Here is a 21,152-nt window from a genome sequence, read left to right on the forward strand (position 1 = left end):
ATCCAAATTCTACTCTTACATTATCAAGGTGAATTCAATAAACTCAATAAAGCATTCAACCTTCAAACAACTAATAGCCAAAACATATTCATTTCACAGAACAATAGTGTCAAGCAACAAGTGAACTCTAAATCTCAAACATCATTGTAAAAATCAAAGTATCATCCAATTCTCAATTACACTTAATTCAATCATTCAACTCAATTGCTCAATCACAGTACAATCGATTCCATGTAAAGAACAAAATTTAGCTAACTAAATAACCTACACTAAGCAACTAATGTGAACCAGAACTTCTAATTCAGAACTCAAACTAGTTAGCTGACTAATTAGTAGTTAAACAAGATTAGTGGTTAACTAATTAGTGATTCAAACAAATCAGAATTGCAAAATCACAACATCAGATACGGGTTTGCAAAGTAAATTCAAATCAAAACTGAAACAAGGAGAAATTGTAAAGATAGTGAATCAGATCTGACGATCTGAGCAAGTTTGAAACAAATCAAAGACAAAACAAAAACCCTAAACATCCACAAACCAAATCCTTCGGCAGCTTCTTCATTCTGCTGCAAAAACAGAGATGCCTCTGGAAAACATCCTTCGGGCAACTACCTTTGAATCTAGAGCTTCCTACTCATCCAGATGAATGTTCATAGCCTCCGGAAAACATCCTTCGGGCTCACAACCGGCTGGAATCCTCAACGCACAAAGGAATAGTGCTGAATTCTGGAATTTGCTACACTCAACCGAATGATCAGATCGGCTGGAGTCGCTGATGGAAAGGCGATCGGAAATGCGATCAGAAGCTTCTGGGAAACACCCTCGAGAGCTCCGATGCTGATGGAACCCCAGATCTGGGAAACACCCTCGATGCTGGATTGCGGCGGACAGAACAAGCAATGCGGACTGGGAAACACCCTCGACCACTTTCTGTGAACTCGGACGAAGATCGCCGGAGCTCAGGAATCGCCGGCGATGAAGAAAATCTGCTCTCGGATCTGAATTGTGGAAGGGAACTACGGCTGTCGCGCGAAGAAGAAGACGATACTGTAGAGAAAATCGTGACGCCGAGCCCTAGTGTTCCTGTAGCTTCTCGCGGGATTTAAACCCCTTCTTATCTGATCGGACGGTCCAGAACAATCCGGGCCTTGATCAACGGCTGGATGAGGTCAGATCTGGATCAAAACTTCTGGATATTCATCAATGGATGAGATCTGCTCCTCATTAGGTCGGATGGACCAGATGCTTGACGGATGGCTCAGATCTCTCCAATCTTCAATGGACGGCTCATAATGCTCCAAGGTTTGATCGCCTCATTAAGCCCTTGATTTGAGCTCAAATGCGGTCTGATTTGATCGGGTCCATGACCCTTTTGATGCCTACAAAATAATAATCAAAGATTAGCATCAAATACCATGATAATTGGCTAAATTACAATTAAGTCCAAGGTCACATGCAATTTGAAATATAATGTATATGTGAGATTAAGTTATGAATAAACCATCAAAAGCATGCATTATGAATCAAGATAATATAGCCAAAATCATGGTTATCAGCATTCTTCCAACGATTGGAAAGATAGGACATAAATCACATTTATATTATTTCTTGGGCGTATTAGCCAAAGCTAACTCAAGTTTTAATATAACTGCGGATAATGATCTTATAAACAAGAGTTGCATAGAGATGTAATTGGTAAATCGTTACCTACCGATCATACTAAATCTTGGGCGTATTAGCCAAAGCTAACTCAAGGGTTAGTATGATGTGGATCTTGTCGCACATGAATTATAGAATTCAATGGGAGCATCATTTAGTTAAAGGCCTAATTAAATGATTCAAAAGAATATGATATTTATTTTCTGCATTTTTCTGTTGTAGATAACCATGACGTCGAATACGAACTTTTTCTCCCTGCGTTCTGTCCTTGAGAAGGACAAGCTCAACAGAGTATATTTCCTGGACTGGTACAGGAACTTGAGAATAGTTCTCACCCAAGAACGTAAACTGTACGTTCTGGAGCAGCCCATTCCGGAGGCTCCTCCTGCCAATGCCCCGCGAGCTAACAAAGATGCTTATAAGAAGCATTAAGATGGCGCATTAGATGTGTCCTGTCTAATGCTCGCGACCATGAACTCTGAGCTTCAGAAGCAACACGAGTTGATGGGCGCTTACGATATGGTTGAACATCTTCGTCAACTGTATCAAGGACAAGCGCGGCATGAGAGATTTGAGATCTCAAGGGCACTATTTCAGTGCAAGATGTCAGATGGGGCTCCCGTAGGTCCATATGTACTCAAAATGATTGGGTACATAGAAAATCTACAGAGGTTGGGATTCCGGCTTGGCCAAGAGCTGACCACTGACCTAATCTTGCAATCCTTGTCGGATAGCTATAGTCAATTCGTTCTAAACTACAATATGAACGAAATTGACAAGCCACTGCCCGAGCTGCTTAGCATGTTAAGAACTGCTGAGCTGAACCTTAAGAAGGCTAAGCCCCACTCTGTTCTGATGGTTCAGAAACACAAGGGCAAGGGCAAGCCCAAAGGCAAAGGAAAGTCCCAAGCCAAGGGCAAAGGCAAGGCACTTAAGCCTAAAGGAGAGGTCGCCAAGGATGCTACCTGCTTCCACTGCGGTCAGATCGGGCACTGGAAGAGGAACTGCAAGGTGTACTTGGAAGATCTTAAGAAGAAGTGAAGTGAGACTTCCACTTCAGGTATATATGTTATAGAAGTCAATCTATCTATTTCTTCATCATGAGTATTAGATACCGGATGTGCTTCTCACATTTGTACTAATGTGCAAGCATTGAGAAATAGCAGGACATTGGTAAAGGGCGAGGTGGACCTACGCATAGGCAATGGAGCACGGGTTGCTGCTGTTGTTGTAGGGACTTATTTTTTATCTCTGCCCTCTGGGCTTGTACTAGAGTTGGATGATTGTTGTTATGTGTCTACTTTAACAAAGAACATAATTTCAGTTTCTTGTTTGAACAAGAAAGGTTTCTCTTTTATAATAAAGGACAAATGTTGTTCTGTTTATTTTAAAGATATGTTCTATTGTAGTGCACCTCTGATGAACGGACACTACATTTTAGACCTTGAAATCCCTATCTATAACATAAATACCAAGAGGTTCAAGTCAAATGACATGAACCAAACCTATCTCTGGCACTGTCTCTTAGGTCATATAAATGACAAGCGCTTATCCCAGCTCCATAATGATTGTTTGCTAAACTCATTTGATTTTGAATCTTATGAGACATGTGAGTCATGCCTACTAAGCAAGATGACCAAGACTCCCTTTAGTGGGCACAGCGAAAGAGCGACTGATTTGTTAGGACTTATACATAGTGATGTATGTGGCCCTTTCAATGTCGCTGCTAGAGGCGGTTATAGATACTTCATCACATTTACTGATGACTTCAGTAGATATTGTTATGTGTACTTGATGACACATAAGTCTGAATCATTTGAAAAATTTAAAGAATTCAAGAATGAAGTACAGAACCAGCTTGGCAAGAGTATTAAGATACTTCGATCAGATCGAGGTGGAGAATACCTTAGCCATGAGTTTCGTGACTATCTAGCTGAGTGTGAGATTCTATCCCAACTCATTCCTCCTAGAACACCACAGTGGAATGGTGTATCCGAAAGGTTCTGATAAAGACCTCTGGTGAACACCACAGTATTAGATATGGTACGATCTATGATGAGTCACACAGATCTTCCGACATTCTTTTGGGGTTATACTCTAGACACGACATCTTTTATACTCAACCGAGTTCCATCCAAGGCTGTGATAAAGACACCATATAGGATATGGACTGGGAGAGATGCCTAGGTGTCTTTTAAGAGGATTTGGGGTTGTGAGGCTTACGTTAGACGTCAAGTCTCAGACAAATTGGGACCCAAATCCGACAAGTGTTATTTCATTGGATATCCCAAGGAAACTAAGAGATATTACTTCTACATTCCCAGTCAGCACAAGGTAGTTGTGGCAAAGACTAGGGTCTTTTTAGAAAAGGACTTTGTTTCTAGAAAGACTAGTGGGAGTACGTTCGATCTTGAAGAAGTTCAAGATGCGGACCATAGCACTGAAGCCTTGATGGAAGTTGAACTGGAACCACAAAGTATTGTGGATGATATTGTTCCACAAAGAGTTGAGGAACAACAACCAGTTCAAATAGACATACCTCTTTGCAGGTTTGATAGGGTACGTCGTCAGCCTGAGAGATACTCATTTCTCTTGTCTGACCATGATGACGTTGTGCTCATAGAGGATGAGCCCACCTCCTATCAGGAAGCTGTGATGAGACCAGATTCCGAGAAATGGATAGAAGGCATGAGATCCGAGATGGAATCCATGTACACCAACCAAGTATGGACTTTGGTTGATCCACCTGAAGGGGTAAAACTCATAGGGTGTAAGTGGGTCTTTAAGAGAAAGACTGACATGGATGGACTTATCTATAAGGGTCGCTTGGTAGCTAAAGGTTTCAAGCAGATTCATGGTATTGACTATGATGAAACCTTTTCTCCAGTAGCGATGTTTAAGTCCATTCGGATCATGCTTGCTATTGCAACATACCATGACTATGAGATATGGCAGATGGATGTCAAAACCGCGTTTCTGAATGGAAACCTGCTCGAGGATGTGTACATGACACAACCTGAGGGTTTTGTAGATCCACAGCATACTGGCAGAGTATGTAAGCTGTATAGGTCCATTTATGGACTAAAGCAAGATTCTCGGAGCTGGAATGTTCGATTCGATGATGCAATCAAACAGTTTGGTTTCATTAAGAATGAAGATGAACCTTGTGTCTACAAGAAGGTTGTAGGGGACATAGTTGTTTTCCTCATATTGTATGTGGATGACATACTACTCATTGGGAAGGACATCTCTTTGCTTCAGTCTGTCAAGACCTGGCTAGGGAGTTGCTTCTCAATGAAGGACTTAGGTGAAGCATCTCACATTCTAGGCATACAGATCTATAGAGATAGATCTAAGAGATTGCTTGGCCTAAGTCAGAGTACATATATTGACAAGGTACTCCTTCGGTTTGCCATGCAGAACTCCAAGAAGGGATTTATGCCGATGTCACATGGCGTGAGTCTTTCGAAGACTCAAGGTCCCTCTTCTAGAGAGGAGAGAGACCGCATGGATCAGATCCCTTATGCCTCAGCCATAGGATCAATCATGTACGCTATGCTATGTACTCGACCTGATGTCTCGTATGCTTTGAGCATGACAAGCAGATGCCAGTCAGATCTAGGTGAAAGTCATTGGATAGCGGTCAAGATTATTCTTAAGTACTTAAGAAGGACTAAAGAATATTTCTTGATATATGGAGGCAATGATGAGCTAGCTGTAAAGGGTTACAGTGATGCAAGCTTCCAGACCGACCAGGATGATTATCGATCGCAGTCGGGGTTCATGTTTTGCATAAATGGTGGTGCTGTGAGCTGGAAGAGTTTGAAGCAGGACACAGTAACTGATTCTACGATAGAGGCCGAGTACATTGCTGCATCAGAGGCAGCAAAGGAGGCAGTTTGGATCCACAAGTTCATCACTGAACTTGGGGTGGTTCCTAGTATCGCTAACCCTATTGAGCTCTATTGTGACAACAATAGAGCTTTATCACAGGCTAAGGAACTTCGCTCACACCAGCGGACCAAACACATACTACGGCGCTTCCATCTCATTCGAGAGATTATCGACAGAGGAGATGTGAAGATTTGCAGAGTACCCACAGAGGCTAACATCACTGATCCCTTGACCAAGGCTTTAGCACAGAGAAAGCATGATGGTCACACTAAGTTATTGGGGCTTAGAGCCTACACTGATTGACACTAGTGCTAGTGGGAGATTATTAGTTAGAGCCCTAGAGCCAATCATTTGATGATTGTATTATGGACTTGTTGTATCATATTCTTATACATAAATAAAGTCATTTATTTTGGTTATTATGCTTACTTATATTGGTGCCAAATAAACTAAGTATAATAGCGTCCTTGAGTAGAGGGTTCTTAACTATATCAATCTGTTAGTTGAACCGATAGTGATATGATATAGGGAACACTACTCTTAATCATTCCTAGTCGAGTATTAACATTCAGGGACAATGTTAATGCAATAAGACTAGCATGTAGGTCAACTCGATGACTTGATCTCACAAGTCATGGATATAGAGATATCAAGTTGACACATGGGTATGCATTGGAGAATGTATACTGAATGACCCGCCATGAGAAAGTATCATGGATCGTTATATGAGTGTCATATACTTTCTCATGTGACTATTAGTATGACTACTAGTCCTTAGACCTGAAGTCACTATAGTTCCCCACATAAGGAGTTATGTACTTTGGTTTCGTCAAACGTCTCCCGTAACTGGGTGGACTATAAAGGCGATTACTGGGTATGTAACGAATTATGCAGAGGGATGTGAGTGATGTAGATGAGATCTATCCCTCCTATATGACGGGAGAGACATCGATATTCTTGATAGAGTGAGACCACGAAGTGCATGACCATGCCCAAATGAGTCAATATGAGATATTGAGCTCATTTGATTTAGTGAGTCTACTTAGAGTTCAAGATTTAGATTGGTCAGAGGATGACACGGTCTATGCCTCACATTGATCAATCTAGATGTCTAGGATAGAAGGACACTTGTCATATATTGTAAGGAGTCACAATTAGTAGTCACAAAGTGATGTTGGATCTCAACATTCTTGTAACTTGGATAATAATGATATGTTGCTAGATACCGCTCATTACTTATGCTCCTAAATGGGTTTAGAGGCATTGCCAACGTTACAAGAACCTATAGGGTCACACACTAAGAACAATTAGATGGAGATTAGGTTCATATGATGAACCAAGAGGATTAGATTCATGTGATGAATCAAATTGGATTAAGAGTAATCCTAATTGGGCTAATTGAGTTGGACTCAAGTTGATTCATGTGTTCAATGAGTCTAATTTAGATTATGACTCATTGAATCAATTTAATTAAATGAATTAGATTCATTATATTAAATTAGCTTGAATTAAATGGTTGGATTAGATCAACCATGAGAGAGATTAAGTCAAGTTTGACTTGACTTGAGAGGAAGAAGAATAGTCAAGTTTCACTTGACTTTATGCCACATCATTTGTGACTTGGCATTAAGTGGTCAATGATGGTGTGCCACATCATCAAGGTTAGCACATGTGTGTGCCACCTCATGGAGGTTACAACTCTCCTTTAATGGCTACATTAATTGTGAATGGAGGTTACAATCCAAGAGTGGCCGACCACTTTTTGTAATGAATGGATTTCATTTTTTTCATTCAAGGCAATTCCATCTTCTTCTTCCTCAAGCTCTCCCTCTCCTCCTCTTGTCGTGACTGATCAAGGGTGCTAGCACACCTTTGTTTAGTTTTTCTCCACCCATTTGTTCGTGTGGATACTTCTAGAGGATCGTACGCTTGACGATCTCGAGATCCGGCACTTCCTTTGACGAGCGGGATTCGTAAAGGGCACGCATCAAGGGTAAAAGGTTTTCTCCTTGTAAATCTAGTTTAGAACTAAGTCTAAGAAACTCGTACTCGTAAGTTTTTGTTTTATTTTTACTTCGTACGGATCCGGTGACGGGGTTTCGGGGTTTCGGGGTTTCCGCGACGAGAAAAAGTGATTTTCGCAGCCCGAAAATTCTAACACCTAGAAAAGCCACTGCCACAAATGGGACTTGAGGCGCCTTCGATATACTGAAGATGCCTCAGATGAATAGTAATCGAGATGCCTCAGATCAGCTAGAGGAGACTCTGATGACCAAAGCCATTGCGGAGTGGATACACAACGGATTTCATCTCAATCTAACCGAGGCACCTCCGGTGAACTGAGGCACCTCAAATCCACTAGTTCAGCTGAATGTTGGCAGCAATAAGGATAAAGTTTATTCAATTGGAGGTGCCTCTAAGTGTTCAAGACGTCTCTGATGTACTATGTTAACAAATGACCACTTCGACCAGTGGTCTATAAATAGCATCCTAAAGCGGGATGTAAAGAACACACATGTACTTGGATTTTCTATTTTTGTTCTTCAAAGTCTATACTTTCAACTACAATAAAAGGCTTCTCCACCTTTGACCTTTGTTGAAGAATGAGATCTTTAGTGTGCTTTCAATTATCTTGGATTAGCAACATCTTTAGTTGTAAACTAAATAAAAATTTTGTCTCTTATTTTTTTATGTTATTTATTTTGAATTAATTGTGTATCATTGCTAAGTAGAAAGCAAGAGAAATGATAATTTTAATTATAGGTCATCTATTCACTTCGTCTAGCCGATCTATCTGATCCAATAAGTGGTATCAGAACCCAACTGTTTTAGAAAGACTAACTTTCAACTAAAGCAATAAGAAAATGACTGGATCTAGTATCTATCTACTGAAGTTCGAGGGCGAATTCATGACAAGGAAAAAGAAAATAGAGGTATTCTTTAAAATTGATGTGATATTATGCATTATATAAAACTTGGTTTCGAAGTGCCCAGGAACAAGGATGATGAAGAAATGGAGGAGCACCTTTGAAACAAAAAGCAACAGGTTGACTTTGTAGCCAATAGTAAAGCAGAATTCTACCTTCTGAGTGTATTGTTGCCTCAAGAAGTCAACTGGATCGATTCCTACAACTCTACAAAGGAACTCTAGGAGAAGTTCCTAGAGTTGCATGAAGGAATCTTAGAGGTCAAACTGACAAGATGGGACTTGCTTTGAAATCAACTAAGCAACCTACAACTAAAAGAAGGAGAAATGGTCACACAATTGCATGCAAAGCTGAAAGAGATAATCACTGGGATCAATAACCTTGGAGAAATAGTAACGAATAAAGATCCACTAAGGTACATGTTAAATGCATTTCCAAGAATCCCAGAATTGACATCAAACATAGACTCCTACTACATCCCCAAAGATCTCAAGGTAAGTTATTTAAAAATTAATTTTCAATTTTAGAATTATACGAGTCAAGATGTGCAAGTTAAAAAAAAACAAAAACAAGTCAACTCATAACCTAAAACTAAAAGTCAAGAAGAACCAACTAGATTTAGAGTCATCGCTCAATGAAGGCGAAGAAACATTCATGGTAAGGAAAATTTCAAAGTTCTTTAAATCTAATAACTTTGATAAGAAATAGATAACAAAGGTACTACAGAAAAAGAGAAAAGTAAAGTGCTACAACTGTGATGAAGAAGGACATATCAAGGACAACTGCCCAACATTAAAAATAAAAAGAAAGGAAAAAAACCAAGGGTCAAGAAAGTCCAAGCATAAGAATCTCAAAGTGACATGGAGCGAATTGTCATCATCTGAGTCCGAGAAGGAAGAATACATCGAACTAGCACTAATGGCCAATCATAAGGAATTAGACAACAAAGACACCTCAACAAAGAGCATCGATAAAGGGGGTGCATCCACCTATGAGTCAAATTCAATAAGTGAGGTACGATTCTTACCCGCTGATAAATTGTACAAAGCTATAAGGATGTTAAGTAGATCACTATACAAAATGAGAAATATGTATATTAATACAAAGAAACAAAATGCATGCTTACTAGAAGATTTTGGTGATATTAAGGATGAAAATAAAAAAAATTAAAAGAACAAATAGAAATATTAGAAAAGGGTCATTCTCAAATTCAATTTTTTTTTATAAATTTCAAATTCTAGAGAACTAAATTGGTATTTGAGAAACTATAAGGGTCAAATTTCAATGATTTTAAGAAATAATATCTAGGAAAATTTTTGATAAATTCAATAGATACGAATCTGTATTTGGTACCAAAATCAGGTTCATCCTATTAAAGTATCGTTGTTTGCATACTACAATATAATTTGCGTGAATTTTTTGAAAAAAGATTTTTCATTCTGTCCAATTTTATTTTGCTTTATATTTTTCTATAATACATAAATATGTTATCTGCTAACAAAAAATTTTCAAAATTTTATAATTATTAAATAATTTTTTTATAATTTTTTAATGAAAATTAAAATTTTAAAATTGAAATTGTTCATAGATTGATTTTTGAATAACTCAAATTTTCTATGGATACTCTTTATGTTTTACATGTTTAGAAAAATTAGCAAAAGTTTTTTAAGTCAAAATTTATTTTACAAAATAATTATTTCTATAAAAAAATACTTTATCACTAAAAGAAAAAGAGGTTTCTTGTGAAATATTTTCTATGGTCAGATGATGAAAATATTGATAAAATTTTTTAGAATTTTTTAATTGTTAAAAATAATTTTCAAATTTATTTTGGTGAATTTGAAGTATAATTCCTATAAATTATTATATATGCATAATACTTGTTTAAATTTTTTTTACAAACTTTCATATTATATGTAGATCCCCTAGAATAATTTTTAGATTTTTTCTCTATTTTTTTTTCATTTTAGTTACTCATATTTTTTTTATTTGATCAAAGGAGAGAATTAATGGATATGAAGTTTAGTGGAGGACTTAACTATAATATTTTATGTTTTTAATTGTTTTAAACATAATTCATTTATTTTTTTATTATTTGATTACTCTAATCTTAATTCGGGTTAATGCATATCAAAAGGGGGGAAATTGAAAGTACCTTGTGCTAGTTTTTATGCAATCAACCAAGTTAAGTTAGATTATGTATGTTTGATGCCTTGTGTTTCAATCTGCAAGAACTTAGAAACACATGAATTCAAGTGGAAAACACAACGACTGAGAAGGATGATACGAGAAGGGCAAGCTCAGTACATCTGAGAGATGAGGAGCTACGGAAGAGTACACTAGTAGAGTGAGAAGGATGTGCGCGACACATTTGAGGGACGAGAAGCTAGGAGGAAGCCTGCTGGAGGAGAAAGTTGGAGTTGGATTCAGGTGAGCTCAACTTCGGACGACCGAAGCATTACCTAAGTAAGCAGATTCCGAAAATGGTCAACTCCGAAGTTGACCGTGAAGACTCGAGGCCCCTTAGTTGACTTGAGGCACCTCGGATTCCCAAAAAAGCTACTACTGCGAATGAAACTTCAGGTTCCTTCGATGGACTGAAGGTGCCTCCGATGAACAATAATTGAGGCACCTCAGATCAGTTAGAGGCGCCTTCGATGACTAGAACCATTGTGGAGTGGATAAGCAGCGGATTCCACCTCAGCCTAACGGAGGCACCTCCGGTGAACTGAGATGCCTCAAATCCGCTAGTTCAGCTGAACATTGGCAACGATAAGGATAAAGTTTATCCAGTTGGAGGTGCCTCTAAGCATTCGATATGGCTCTGATATGCAACGTCAGTAAACAGTCACTTCGACCAGTGACCTATAAATAATACCCTAAAACTAGTTGTAAAGAACACACATGTACTTCAATTTTCTATTCTTATTCTTCAAAGTCTATGCAACGACCCACCTTCTATACTGGCTAGGCTGTAAGGCCGGGGGTTACATTATGCTGTGCTAAGCTATATCTTAAGGTGCGGAAAACTGCGTTAATTAAAAATTTTGCTAGCCAATGCAATTTCTTCTGCTACTTTCTATTAAATCTGAAATTCATGTTTAAACAAAGGAGCCAATACAACACCTTGAATACTACTCCTATGCTAAAGAGGTAATCTAGGCTTCACATATGATCAAGGGCTGAAATGAGGGGTTTCCAACTGTTATCAGGCCTCCCAATCGATCGGTGGATCGATTGGAATGGTCTGATCGATCCACTGATCGATTCAGCTCGCTACTGTGCACGGGGTAAATTCTGGATCGATCGGCTGATCGATCCAGGCTTGTCAATCGATCCAGTGATCGATTCCAAAACTCTCTGTTCGCGAGGCTAATTCCTCGATCGATCCAGTGATCGATTCCAGATCTTACTGTTCGCGACAATAGCTCCGATCGATCGGCTGATCGATTGAACTTAGTCTAATCGATCGGCTGGTCGATCCAGAAGCTTACTGTTCACGGAAATCAGCTCTCAATCGATCAACCGATCGATTGAGGTCCCTCTAATCGATCGGTCGATCGATTGAAGTTTCTAATTTCGTTGCAGAACTCTGATTTCAGAGCTCGATCATACACAACTCAAAATAATAAACCTAAAATACTTAGAGAACATTGTAATAGGTCTACACTAACATTATGCATGATCTACTACTCATCAATAAGCTAGCTAGTGTCCTAGGCATGGCATAAGCATGGTTTCACAATTCAGAATTCTTAAACATTCCAAAGGTGCATAAACATTAAAAAGAACAAAGGTTCTAATTCTTTAAATTTGCTAGTTCCCAAGGGTCTTCATTCCAAGTTCCTGTCCACACACATCTTCGTAGCATTGACCTCTAGCCTCCGCTAGTCCATCTTTCCTTTACCTTTATCTGCAGTATAAGGAAAAGAAGTATCTGTAAGCTTGGGAGCTTAGTAAGAAACCATCTACCTCACAAAACATGCATACGATGCGATTCATGCTTTTAAAACATGCTATTTGAAATATGTGCTGAACATTGCTAAACATGGATTCTAAAACATGGCATAATCACATATGATACATGGCAATCGTAGCTAAGCATAAAACCATCATGTGGATCCATAAGAACTAAACCGAAATAAAAGCTAAGCTACACCATTGCTAACTGATGCTAAGCTACTCTGTATTCACCTAAACTATATTGTGAAGTTTTAAAGAAAAAAAACTATTTATCATAAATAGATGAAAATACATAATCATGCTGCTGATGGACCCGACAACTGTACTTGCTGTGCGCGCATCTCTAACTAGACCCGGAGTTGCAAGTCCTGAATTTAGTAGAGTTACTAGGTTATCTAAAACTAGGGACGACTATGGGAGCCCAACCCAATGGACATTTAGTCCAGTACAGTGCCACTGCTAAAAGTAAAATACTGAACATAAGCTAATAATTCTTGTCTTGCTTTTACTAGGTTGTCTGAACCTAGAACTAGGTTATCTAAACCTAGAGACGACTGTGGGAGTCCACCCATTGGACCGTAGTTCAATAAAAGTTGTAGCAAGACTAAATGTGCTAAAATGCTTCTACTGCATTTATCTAACTATTGAAATGCCCATTGTGGCATTCCACTGAGCTAAGCATTAAAGCAACCACTTGGTGTGCGCTAATTTTACACCTGATATGCTGAAAATTCTGTAAATGACTAAACTAATGCATAAAACGTACGAAAAGCTACTTATATTGCAGGTGAGGGGTTTCTTACCTCCTGCTCGAAGTTTCTTACAAATCTAAACGCTAGATTTCCGGTGGAGAAGATCTCTTCGTCGATCTCCTCGCATCTACGTGCCCTTCTCGCGGGGAGGAACGTTCTCATGCTGAAGTCGTCGCCGGAAGGTGCTCCTATGGCCCTTGGAACGGAACCCTAGGTTCCTTGGACTTGGGCGCCGAGAGGGTGAGGGAGAGAGGAGTCAGCGGCGTGTGAGGGTTTGAGGAGAGGAAAAGTTGCGTTAAAAACAATTCCTCACTTAACCTCCCTATTTATATTAAGTGGTTAATTCACCCAACTTAAATATAAATATAATTGATTCCTTTTTCTTTCAGCACGGCCGTGCTGGGTTCACTTGGTTACTAGAGTCACCCTAGAAGACATAGAGTTTGCGCTAGGTCTCGGGTTCAATTCCCGCTTAAACTATTTTACGTTTCTATTTGTTTTTGCTACTTCTGCTACTTTAAAAATTCTGTAAAAATATCCATAAATTCCAGAAAAATCGTAGAATATTTCTAAAATTTATTTGAAAATTTTCGGGTGTTACAGTCTATACTTTCAACTATTGTAAGTGACTTATCTGCCTTTGACCTTTTTTGAGGAAGGAGAGCTTTAGTGCACTTTTGATGTGCATATGTCACGCCCCAAGACCAAGGCGTACCAACACCGACATTGCTCGTGAATATAAATACTCGAAAACAACAACATTGTTGAGCATATCGCCAGTTACATGGATCTGCACACACAACCACCCATGAGTTAGTGGTATATCAGGCAGGGTGTGCGGTATTTATGCTTTGTTAGGCTCCGCTGGTCCACTCATGAGTAGCGGTGACGCAGTGTGGTAGCCGGCAGACAGATTTGCTCTGTTTGGCTTCGTTGGTCCGCTCATGGGTAGTGTGACACAGCGTGGTAGCCAGCAGAGATCCCTCCTCTGGATTGCCTCAGGGAGATGAGAGTATTGCGCTCCCCCACTTATGATTTGGGGTAGGAGGATAGGTGTACTCCGACAGCATCCTGTCCACTCGGTCACTCATCAGGAGCAGTGACGGCAGAGTGCACGGTTGTCACAACCCTACCTACTCGATCTCACCATCGTGTGTGAGATGGCTGACTGGCGTCAGGGGTGACCAGGACATGTCATTGACATCATATGCATGATGCATTTATTGCTTGTGTTTGTTGCACTTTGTTTGTTGCATATTGGATGGATGCATATGATTGACATGCATACAGGGACATATTTTCGGTCTGACGACCTTGCTATCCTGATAGGAGGTCCTAGTGAGTACAACTTCTCCCTTATCTTCAGTTTTGCATTGTTTCATTACTTCTGGAGACTGTACACATATTTATTACTGTTGGTTATTATTCACTATGCATGTCAACTAGGTATTCGCTGAGTGTCGAACTCACCCCCAGTTATTACCATTTCAGGTTGAGACTGTCCGGAGGAGTTCCAGTCGCTAGTTTCCCCCTCCAGGTTACGAGGATTTCTGTTTTGGATCTTCTCTTTGATTTTCTTATTATGTTATCGTCTATGTTTTCAGACTTGTACCTTTTGACACTTGGATCTTGTATGATCCTTTATTATCGATGAGTTTTCATTTGGATGTATGCTGGTGATTTAAGTTTTATGGGTGTAGTTGAGTAGGATATTTGAGATGATTTTCCTATCGTTGTTTTAGTTTGATTTGTTTACTATTATACTACGTGGTTGTTACTTTTATTTTATTCTATGCTTCCGGCCGTGTTGGCCGTGTATGGATATTGATGTAGTCAAGTTTCATATTGTTATCCATACAGGGGAGATGTATGCTACCGAAATTTCTTTTGACAAGGACTCTCTCGAGGCGTGACACAAACTCCAAACCTCACGATGATAATATTGTTTGTGCTAATTAATCACTAGATTGTCCTGAGATCCAATAACATGTATACATTCAACATATGTCAACGTCTCATCAAAGAAAGAAAGTGATGTTGACCTGTCCTTCTAACACTTTGCACATGTACAATTCAAAATATATGTCGACATCTTTATATTCTATACATGTCTCGTTTAACCCTAAATTTTTTTTCGATTTAATTATTTTATAGGATTATATTATAAATCATCTCCTAAACTCTAAAAATAAAAATTTATTGGCACAATCAAAATTTCAAACAAATAAAAAAACATCATGCGCGGCAGCTGAAGGTAAAAAAACCTTTATATATATATAATTTTTTTTGAAATTTTATTGGCATAATTCTCACGAAACAAAAAATACAAATGGCTCGGAAGAAATTTGCCGGGATCTAGGACCTCTCATATGATTCACATTTTTTTTTTGAACATTCGAATGTAAGTTGATACATTAGTAAGTTGACCCGCTCCAACTTTAGTTGGATATACTACCCTATCAAAAAGAATGTTATAGTTATATGTTAACGTCTCATCAAAGAAAATCAAATATATATTAAGTCTAATAGTTAATGTAACACCCAAAATATGATTTAATAATGTAATCACGTGCTATGTTTTATATATTTTTGTATATTATAGATGTCTGGGATTGAATTGAATCTAGTTGCATGATTGAAGCCGAATGTAATTTTTTGATTTTTTTTATTTTTATTTTTATTAGTATACTATATATATTTAGGGTTAAATCTTTTTCTTAGATTATAGTGTTTAAAATTAAAAATTTTAGATACTCATGAGATATATTATATGTATTTAAAATTTAAGATTTTAGAATTAAGTTATATAGATTTGAGTTAATAAAATTTTTTATTTAGAGTTCAGATTTTAAAATAAAAATTTTTTAAAGGCTCATGAAATATAATATTTTTTTAAAAAAATATTAATTTTAAATCCAAACGCTTAAACACTGTAGCGGATCCGTGGCATACATAGCAGAGAGCCTTCCTCTGTTTATATATATATGCACAATTGGAAAGCAGAATATCAAAGATAGCAAAGATGGTGGCAAGAATGGAGTTGAAAAGTATAGCCGGCGCAGTGTATGTGCAATTGGCATACGCGGCAATGTTCCTGGCATCACGACTAGCCTTCACCAAAGGCATGAGCCACTTTGCCTTCGTCCTCTATCGTCAAATCGTTGCCAGCCTCGCCATCGGCCTTCCAGCAGCTTACTACCTCTATAGGTACGTATAGTAAGTATAAGTTACATGAAAATTGCATAATCTAATAAATTCTGCCTTTAATTTTGAGTTAGAACAGATCAAATATTTTGCAACCATTGCCCGAGAGAGATAAAAGAAAATAAAAGAAATTATTAGAATAGATCAAATATTTTGCAACCATTGTCAGAGAGAGAGCGAAAGGAAAAAAAAACAAAGAAAATAAAATAAAATAAATTATTGTTGATTTAGATGTTTGTACAATCAATCAGGGGTGGGAGGTGGAGCTGTATGACTTGGAGGAGCATGAAACACGTCTTCATCCTTGCACTGATCGGGTAATTGTATATAAATTAACAAACGAGCATGCATGTTTTTTACTATAGTAATTTTAATTTTCGATAGTCTAACAAAACTGTATGCACTATGCACCAAACTTTATTGGATCTCAATTAGAAAAAAAAAAAACAGGCGGGCATATGATAAGTGTGGGTCCATGATTGTCAGAAGGGACTGTGTATATGATAAGTGTGGATCCATGCTTGTCACATGGGTAGTATATATATATACATATGATAAGTGTGGGTCCATGATTGTCAGAAGGGACTGTGTATATGATAAGTGTGGATCCATGCTTGTCACATGGGTAGTATATATATATATAACTCGTGCTGCAGTAGTACCCTTTATTTTTGTATGAAATTTTAAACCCATTATCATCATACTCTTACGCGTTCCCTTTATTTTTGTATGAAATTTTAAATCTTGATTTAATTGGGGCAACTAGTTCTGTATGGGAAAAATATAATAAAATATCTAATATAACATATAGGATAAGCTTCAGTCAAAATTTCTACTATGCTGGATTGGCGTTGACTTCCTCGACATTCGCCAGCACCATGAACAATCTGATACCCGTCGTCACTTTCTTGCTCGCCTACTTCCTCAAGTAAGACTCTCTCTCCCTTATTAATTTGAAGAAATATCAAGATAAAATTCTAATAATAAATTTAAATAAGCTAGACTCTCTCTCCCTTATTAATTTGAAGAAATATCAAGATAAAATTCTAATAATAAATTTAAATAAGCTGAACAGTTGAATATGCAAGAAAACAAGCTAAATGAAAAGAATTATTATTATTATTGCTTATCAATTATGAGTTCATTTAGATTGGAGCGAGTAAGAATAAAGGTATGGGATGGACAAGCTAAGATCCTCGGCACACTTTTTTGTGTTGGTGGAGCAATGCTGATGACATTCTACGAGAACACTACACGCCAAAGTCAAGAGGATTCACATGTACAACAACAACTTTATCTGGATCATTTTCCTTTAGGTCAATCATTGGTCAAACTTGTTGGCAAAAGCCATGGAAGCTTCCTCTTTGGAGCACTTCTTACCATCATAGGCTCTTGGTCCATGTCCTTCTTCATGATCTATCAGGTTTTAATTACTTTGATCTCTCTCTCTCTCTAATGCCATTTATGCCTTCTTTTCCAAAATGTACTCGCAATTTAGACACCTTAATGATTTATTCTCATTTGAGTTCGAATGGTTCCAAAAGACAGCAAAAAAATAACAATCAAAGTTTACATCAGGTTGCTGTTGCATTGTCTCTTCCTCTGTCAATATCAAGTAGGATATATACCCTTCTATTTTCTGGTCTTATTTGTATTAATTTTGAATATGACAGGCATGGATCGTGCGAGAATACCCTTCTCAGCTCACCCTTTCTGCCATGGTCAGCTTCATGGGTTGCCTCCAGTGTGCCCTAGTGTCTCTCCTCCTTGAGAACCCTTCAGCTTTGATAATACAATGGGACATGCAGCTTCTCCTCATAGCGTACAGTGTACACAGCTCTCTGTATCTTATATGCATGGCATTGATTTTAAGCATTTCAGTAATGAGGTTGGTGATTGCTTTTATATATATATGTATACAGGGAATATTTTGCACAGGTTTAGGGTTCTTCATCATAATGTGGTGCGTGAAGGAAAGAGGCCCAGTCTTTGTCACCATGTTTAGTCCTTTGTCATCAGTGGTTGTGGCCATTATGGAGCCCTTGCTGCTTCATGAGCAACTCACTTGGAGCAGGTAATAACACTACTGCCTATTCTTACTTAACCTTCTTAATTCTCTACTGTCTTATGATATCCATGTATATATATGAATAATCAGTGTATTGGGCATGGCCATAATCATTGCTGGTCTCTACCTATACCTGTGGGCCAAAGCTCAAGATAGTAACCCTTCCACTGATCAGTCTCAACTCACTGATGAGGAAGAAGAAAGGGCCATTGATGCAAATGAAAGAAGCTCCCGTGAAGAAATTACAATTGGCATCCAGGCACCTCTGCTAGCCAATACTAATTCCTAGTCACTACAAGAAAATATAATAGGCTTTAGAGACAAGTTTTTAAGACAAAAATAAAATCTATTTCAAATTTATCTAAACCAGAAATAGATTTAGAAGTGAGTGCACGCATTTATGGATATCTTATGCATCGTTAAAATAACTAGCTAGATTACATGAATATAATTGTTCTCTCTTTTATATATTATGCTAGTCCAAAAGGTACTCTGCAAACGTACTTGAAAGCGTATTTCTATGTAACAGACTCAAGAGTAAATAAAAAGGGTGCTTTTAAAAATAAGGGTCCGAGCAGAGCATTAAAAGAATGCAAAGAAAGATGTGGTGAGGATGAACGAAGAAATTGTGCACTTGATAAAGACACGTCCACTCCTATTAAATTCTCATTACTTTGTAATGAACATTGCAGTAGAAGATAATTAACAATGGTAAATTAATACATCAAATCAAAATAAAATAAAATAAAATAAAATGATGAAATTGTTTGGAGTTACATTGTATGGAGGGAAGGGGAAGATTCACTCTCAGGATAATATTATAATAGTTAGGTTCTCCAATAGATAATTAATCAAAGAATTTAATGTTTGGGTCTTAGTTATGATATTTATAAAGGCCGGATTTTTTTTATATGAGAAGTGGATCTAAGAATGCTGATTATTTGAATGAGTCTTTATTAGTATTTTTGATTTATTTAGTGGTCAGTACAAAATTTTTAAGGGACTAGGATTTTTAAAATTAATCGATTTAAAAAACTGAATACATGAATTATAAAAATTTATTGTCGTGAACATGGTGCACTTGTCATCAGAGGTGGCAAATGGTTCAGTTTGCACACGATATAGTTCGACCTGTTAGGACACTTAGAAGTTAAGGAAGTTGATTAACTTCAATTGCTTTATTAATAATTCTATTTAAGATGACTAATTTAAAGATTCGTATAATATATACATTCTACTATAAAAAAATACTCATTAATTCTCCTAAACAATCTGGAGGTGGAGAAATGTCGTACAAGCTCGAATATAAGAAATGTAAACTAGAAACACAAACTGCACTATAATGAAATCGAAAACGACTTTGCAGCATAAACCTTTACTTAGCTTGCTTTCTTCTTACTTAGAATGACTTCTTGGTGGTGAAAAATGTAGTAATACTTGTTCTCCCAAACATTAAAGAACTGACGACCAAGATATGTGTGAGTGTTGCTTTCAAACCTTTATGAAAACCCTTTTCTAGGGTTCACTAGACGCCTCCCAATCGATTCCCTTTTTTTTAATCGATTGTCATATCATCCAACTGTTTGAGCACTTGTAGAATGATTCTTTTTCGAACTCTAATTGATTGGTGATCCATCCCAATTGATTCAGAAAGCCTTAATTAATTACTCAATCGATTCTCAAACTCTTTGTTCTCTCACGAAAGACCTTAATTAATTAGCCTAATCAATTAAGAAGTCTTAATTGATTGCCTCATCTATTTCCTCTCTCATGACAAAAATAGCTCATAATCAATTGCCTCTGTAACGACTACCCTTCTTACTACTACTACTCTCTAGAGGTGGACGCTACTTAACTACTAACTCTATTTAACCGGTATGATCGAAACTACGAGAAGTCTCTACCGAAAAATTTCGGAAGCATATCCCTTGTACCGGTGACCATAAAATGAGATACATACATAGTATTCTTCAGCCACAGGCGGCTGGAACATATATCAAACAACCACGCAGTTCATATATAACCAAAATAATCAACTCTAGCAAAGCACGATAAAACGATCCATAGAATAGCATGTACAAGTTCTAAATTCTTTTAACAATTTGACGAAAATAGTTTTAATAAATTCTTGGTAAATCTCCAGATCTCTCCCATAGTCCTGACATCACACATCATCGAACACCTCCTTGTCGCCTTCCTTTGCTATATCCTTTCCTTTCCTTTATCTACACCATAAGCTCTTAAGAAATCTGCACTACAAGCTCTAAGGAAATATGCTCTAAAGGAATCTGCATTAAGCTCTAATAAATCTGCACTATAAGCTTAATTAAAATCTGCACTATAAGCTTGATTAAAATCTGCACTATAAGCTTAATTAAAATCTGCACTATAAGCTTAAACAAAAATCTGCACTATAAGCTTAATTAAAATCTGCACTATAGGCTTAATTAAAATCTGCACTATAGACTTAATTAAAATCTGCACTATAAGCTTAAATAAAAATCTGCACTATAAGCTTAATTAAAATCTGCACTATAGGCTTAATTAAAATCTGCACTATAAATTTCACCAAAAATCTACACTATAAGTTCCACAAAAAATCTGCACTATACACTTAATTAAAATCTGCAAATCCAATTAAGCTACTAGAGATCTAATTGGATCTTCCAATGCTAAACCATCAAA

General features: G+C 37.5%; 1 protein-coding gene across 1 annotated transcript; it reads left to right on the forward strand.

Moving 5' to 3' along the window:
* Positions 1 to 16,195: 16,195 nt before the first annotated feature.
* On the forward strand, positions 16,196 to 19,010 carry LOC121968511 (WAT1-related protein At2g37460-like). Its single transcript, XM_042518849.1, has 7 exons — positions 16,196 to 16,402; positions 16,651 to 16,716; positions 17,211 to 17,327; positions 17,549 to 17,822; positions 18,073 to 18,228; positions 18,322 to 18,473; positions 18,558 to 19,010. The coding sequence occupies exons 1-7, from the start codon at positions 16,218 to 16,220 to the stop codon at positions 18,754 to 18,756; spliced, it is 1,149 nt and encodes a 382-aa protein (XP_042374783.1). The 5' UTR covers positions 16,196 to 16,217; the 3' UTR covers positions 18,757 to 19,010.
* Positions 19,011 to 21,152: the final 2,142 nt, after the last annotated feature.

Source organism: Zingiber officinale, chromosome 3B, assembly GCF_018446385.1.
Source record: "Zingiber officinale cultivar Zhangliang chromosome 3B, Zo_v1.1, whole genome shotgun sequence".
In the NCBI taxonomy this organism is placed as follows: domain Eukaryota; kingdom Viridiplantae; phylum Streptophyta; class Magnoliopsida; order Zingiberales; family Zingiberaceae; genus Zingiber; species Zingiber officinale.

Bases quoted from the DNA above. Each gene is read 5' to 3' on its own strand.
- LOC121968511 (XM_042518849.1), top strand. From the start codon at position 16,218: ATGGTGGCAAGAATGGAGTTGAAAAGTATAGCCGGCGCAGTGTATGTG. The intron at 16,403-16,650 runs GTACGTATAGTA...ACAATCAATCAG, and splicing joins GCAGCTTACTACCTCTATAG to GGGTGGGAGGTGGAGCTGTA. The intron at 16,717-17,210 runs GTAATTGTATAT...TATAACATATAG, and splicing joins TTCATCCTTGCACTGATCGG to GATAAGCTTCAGTCAAAATT.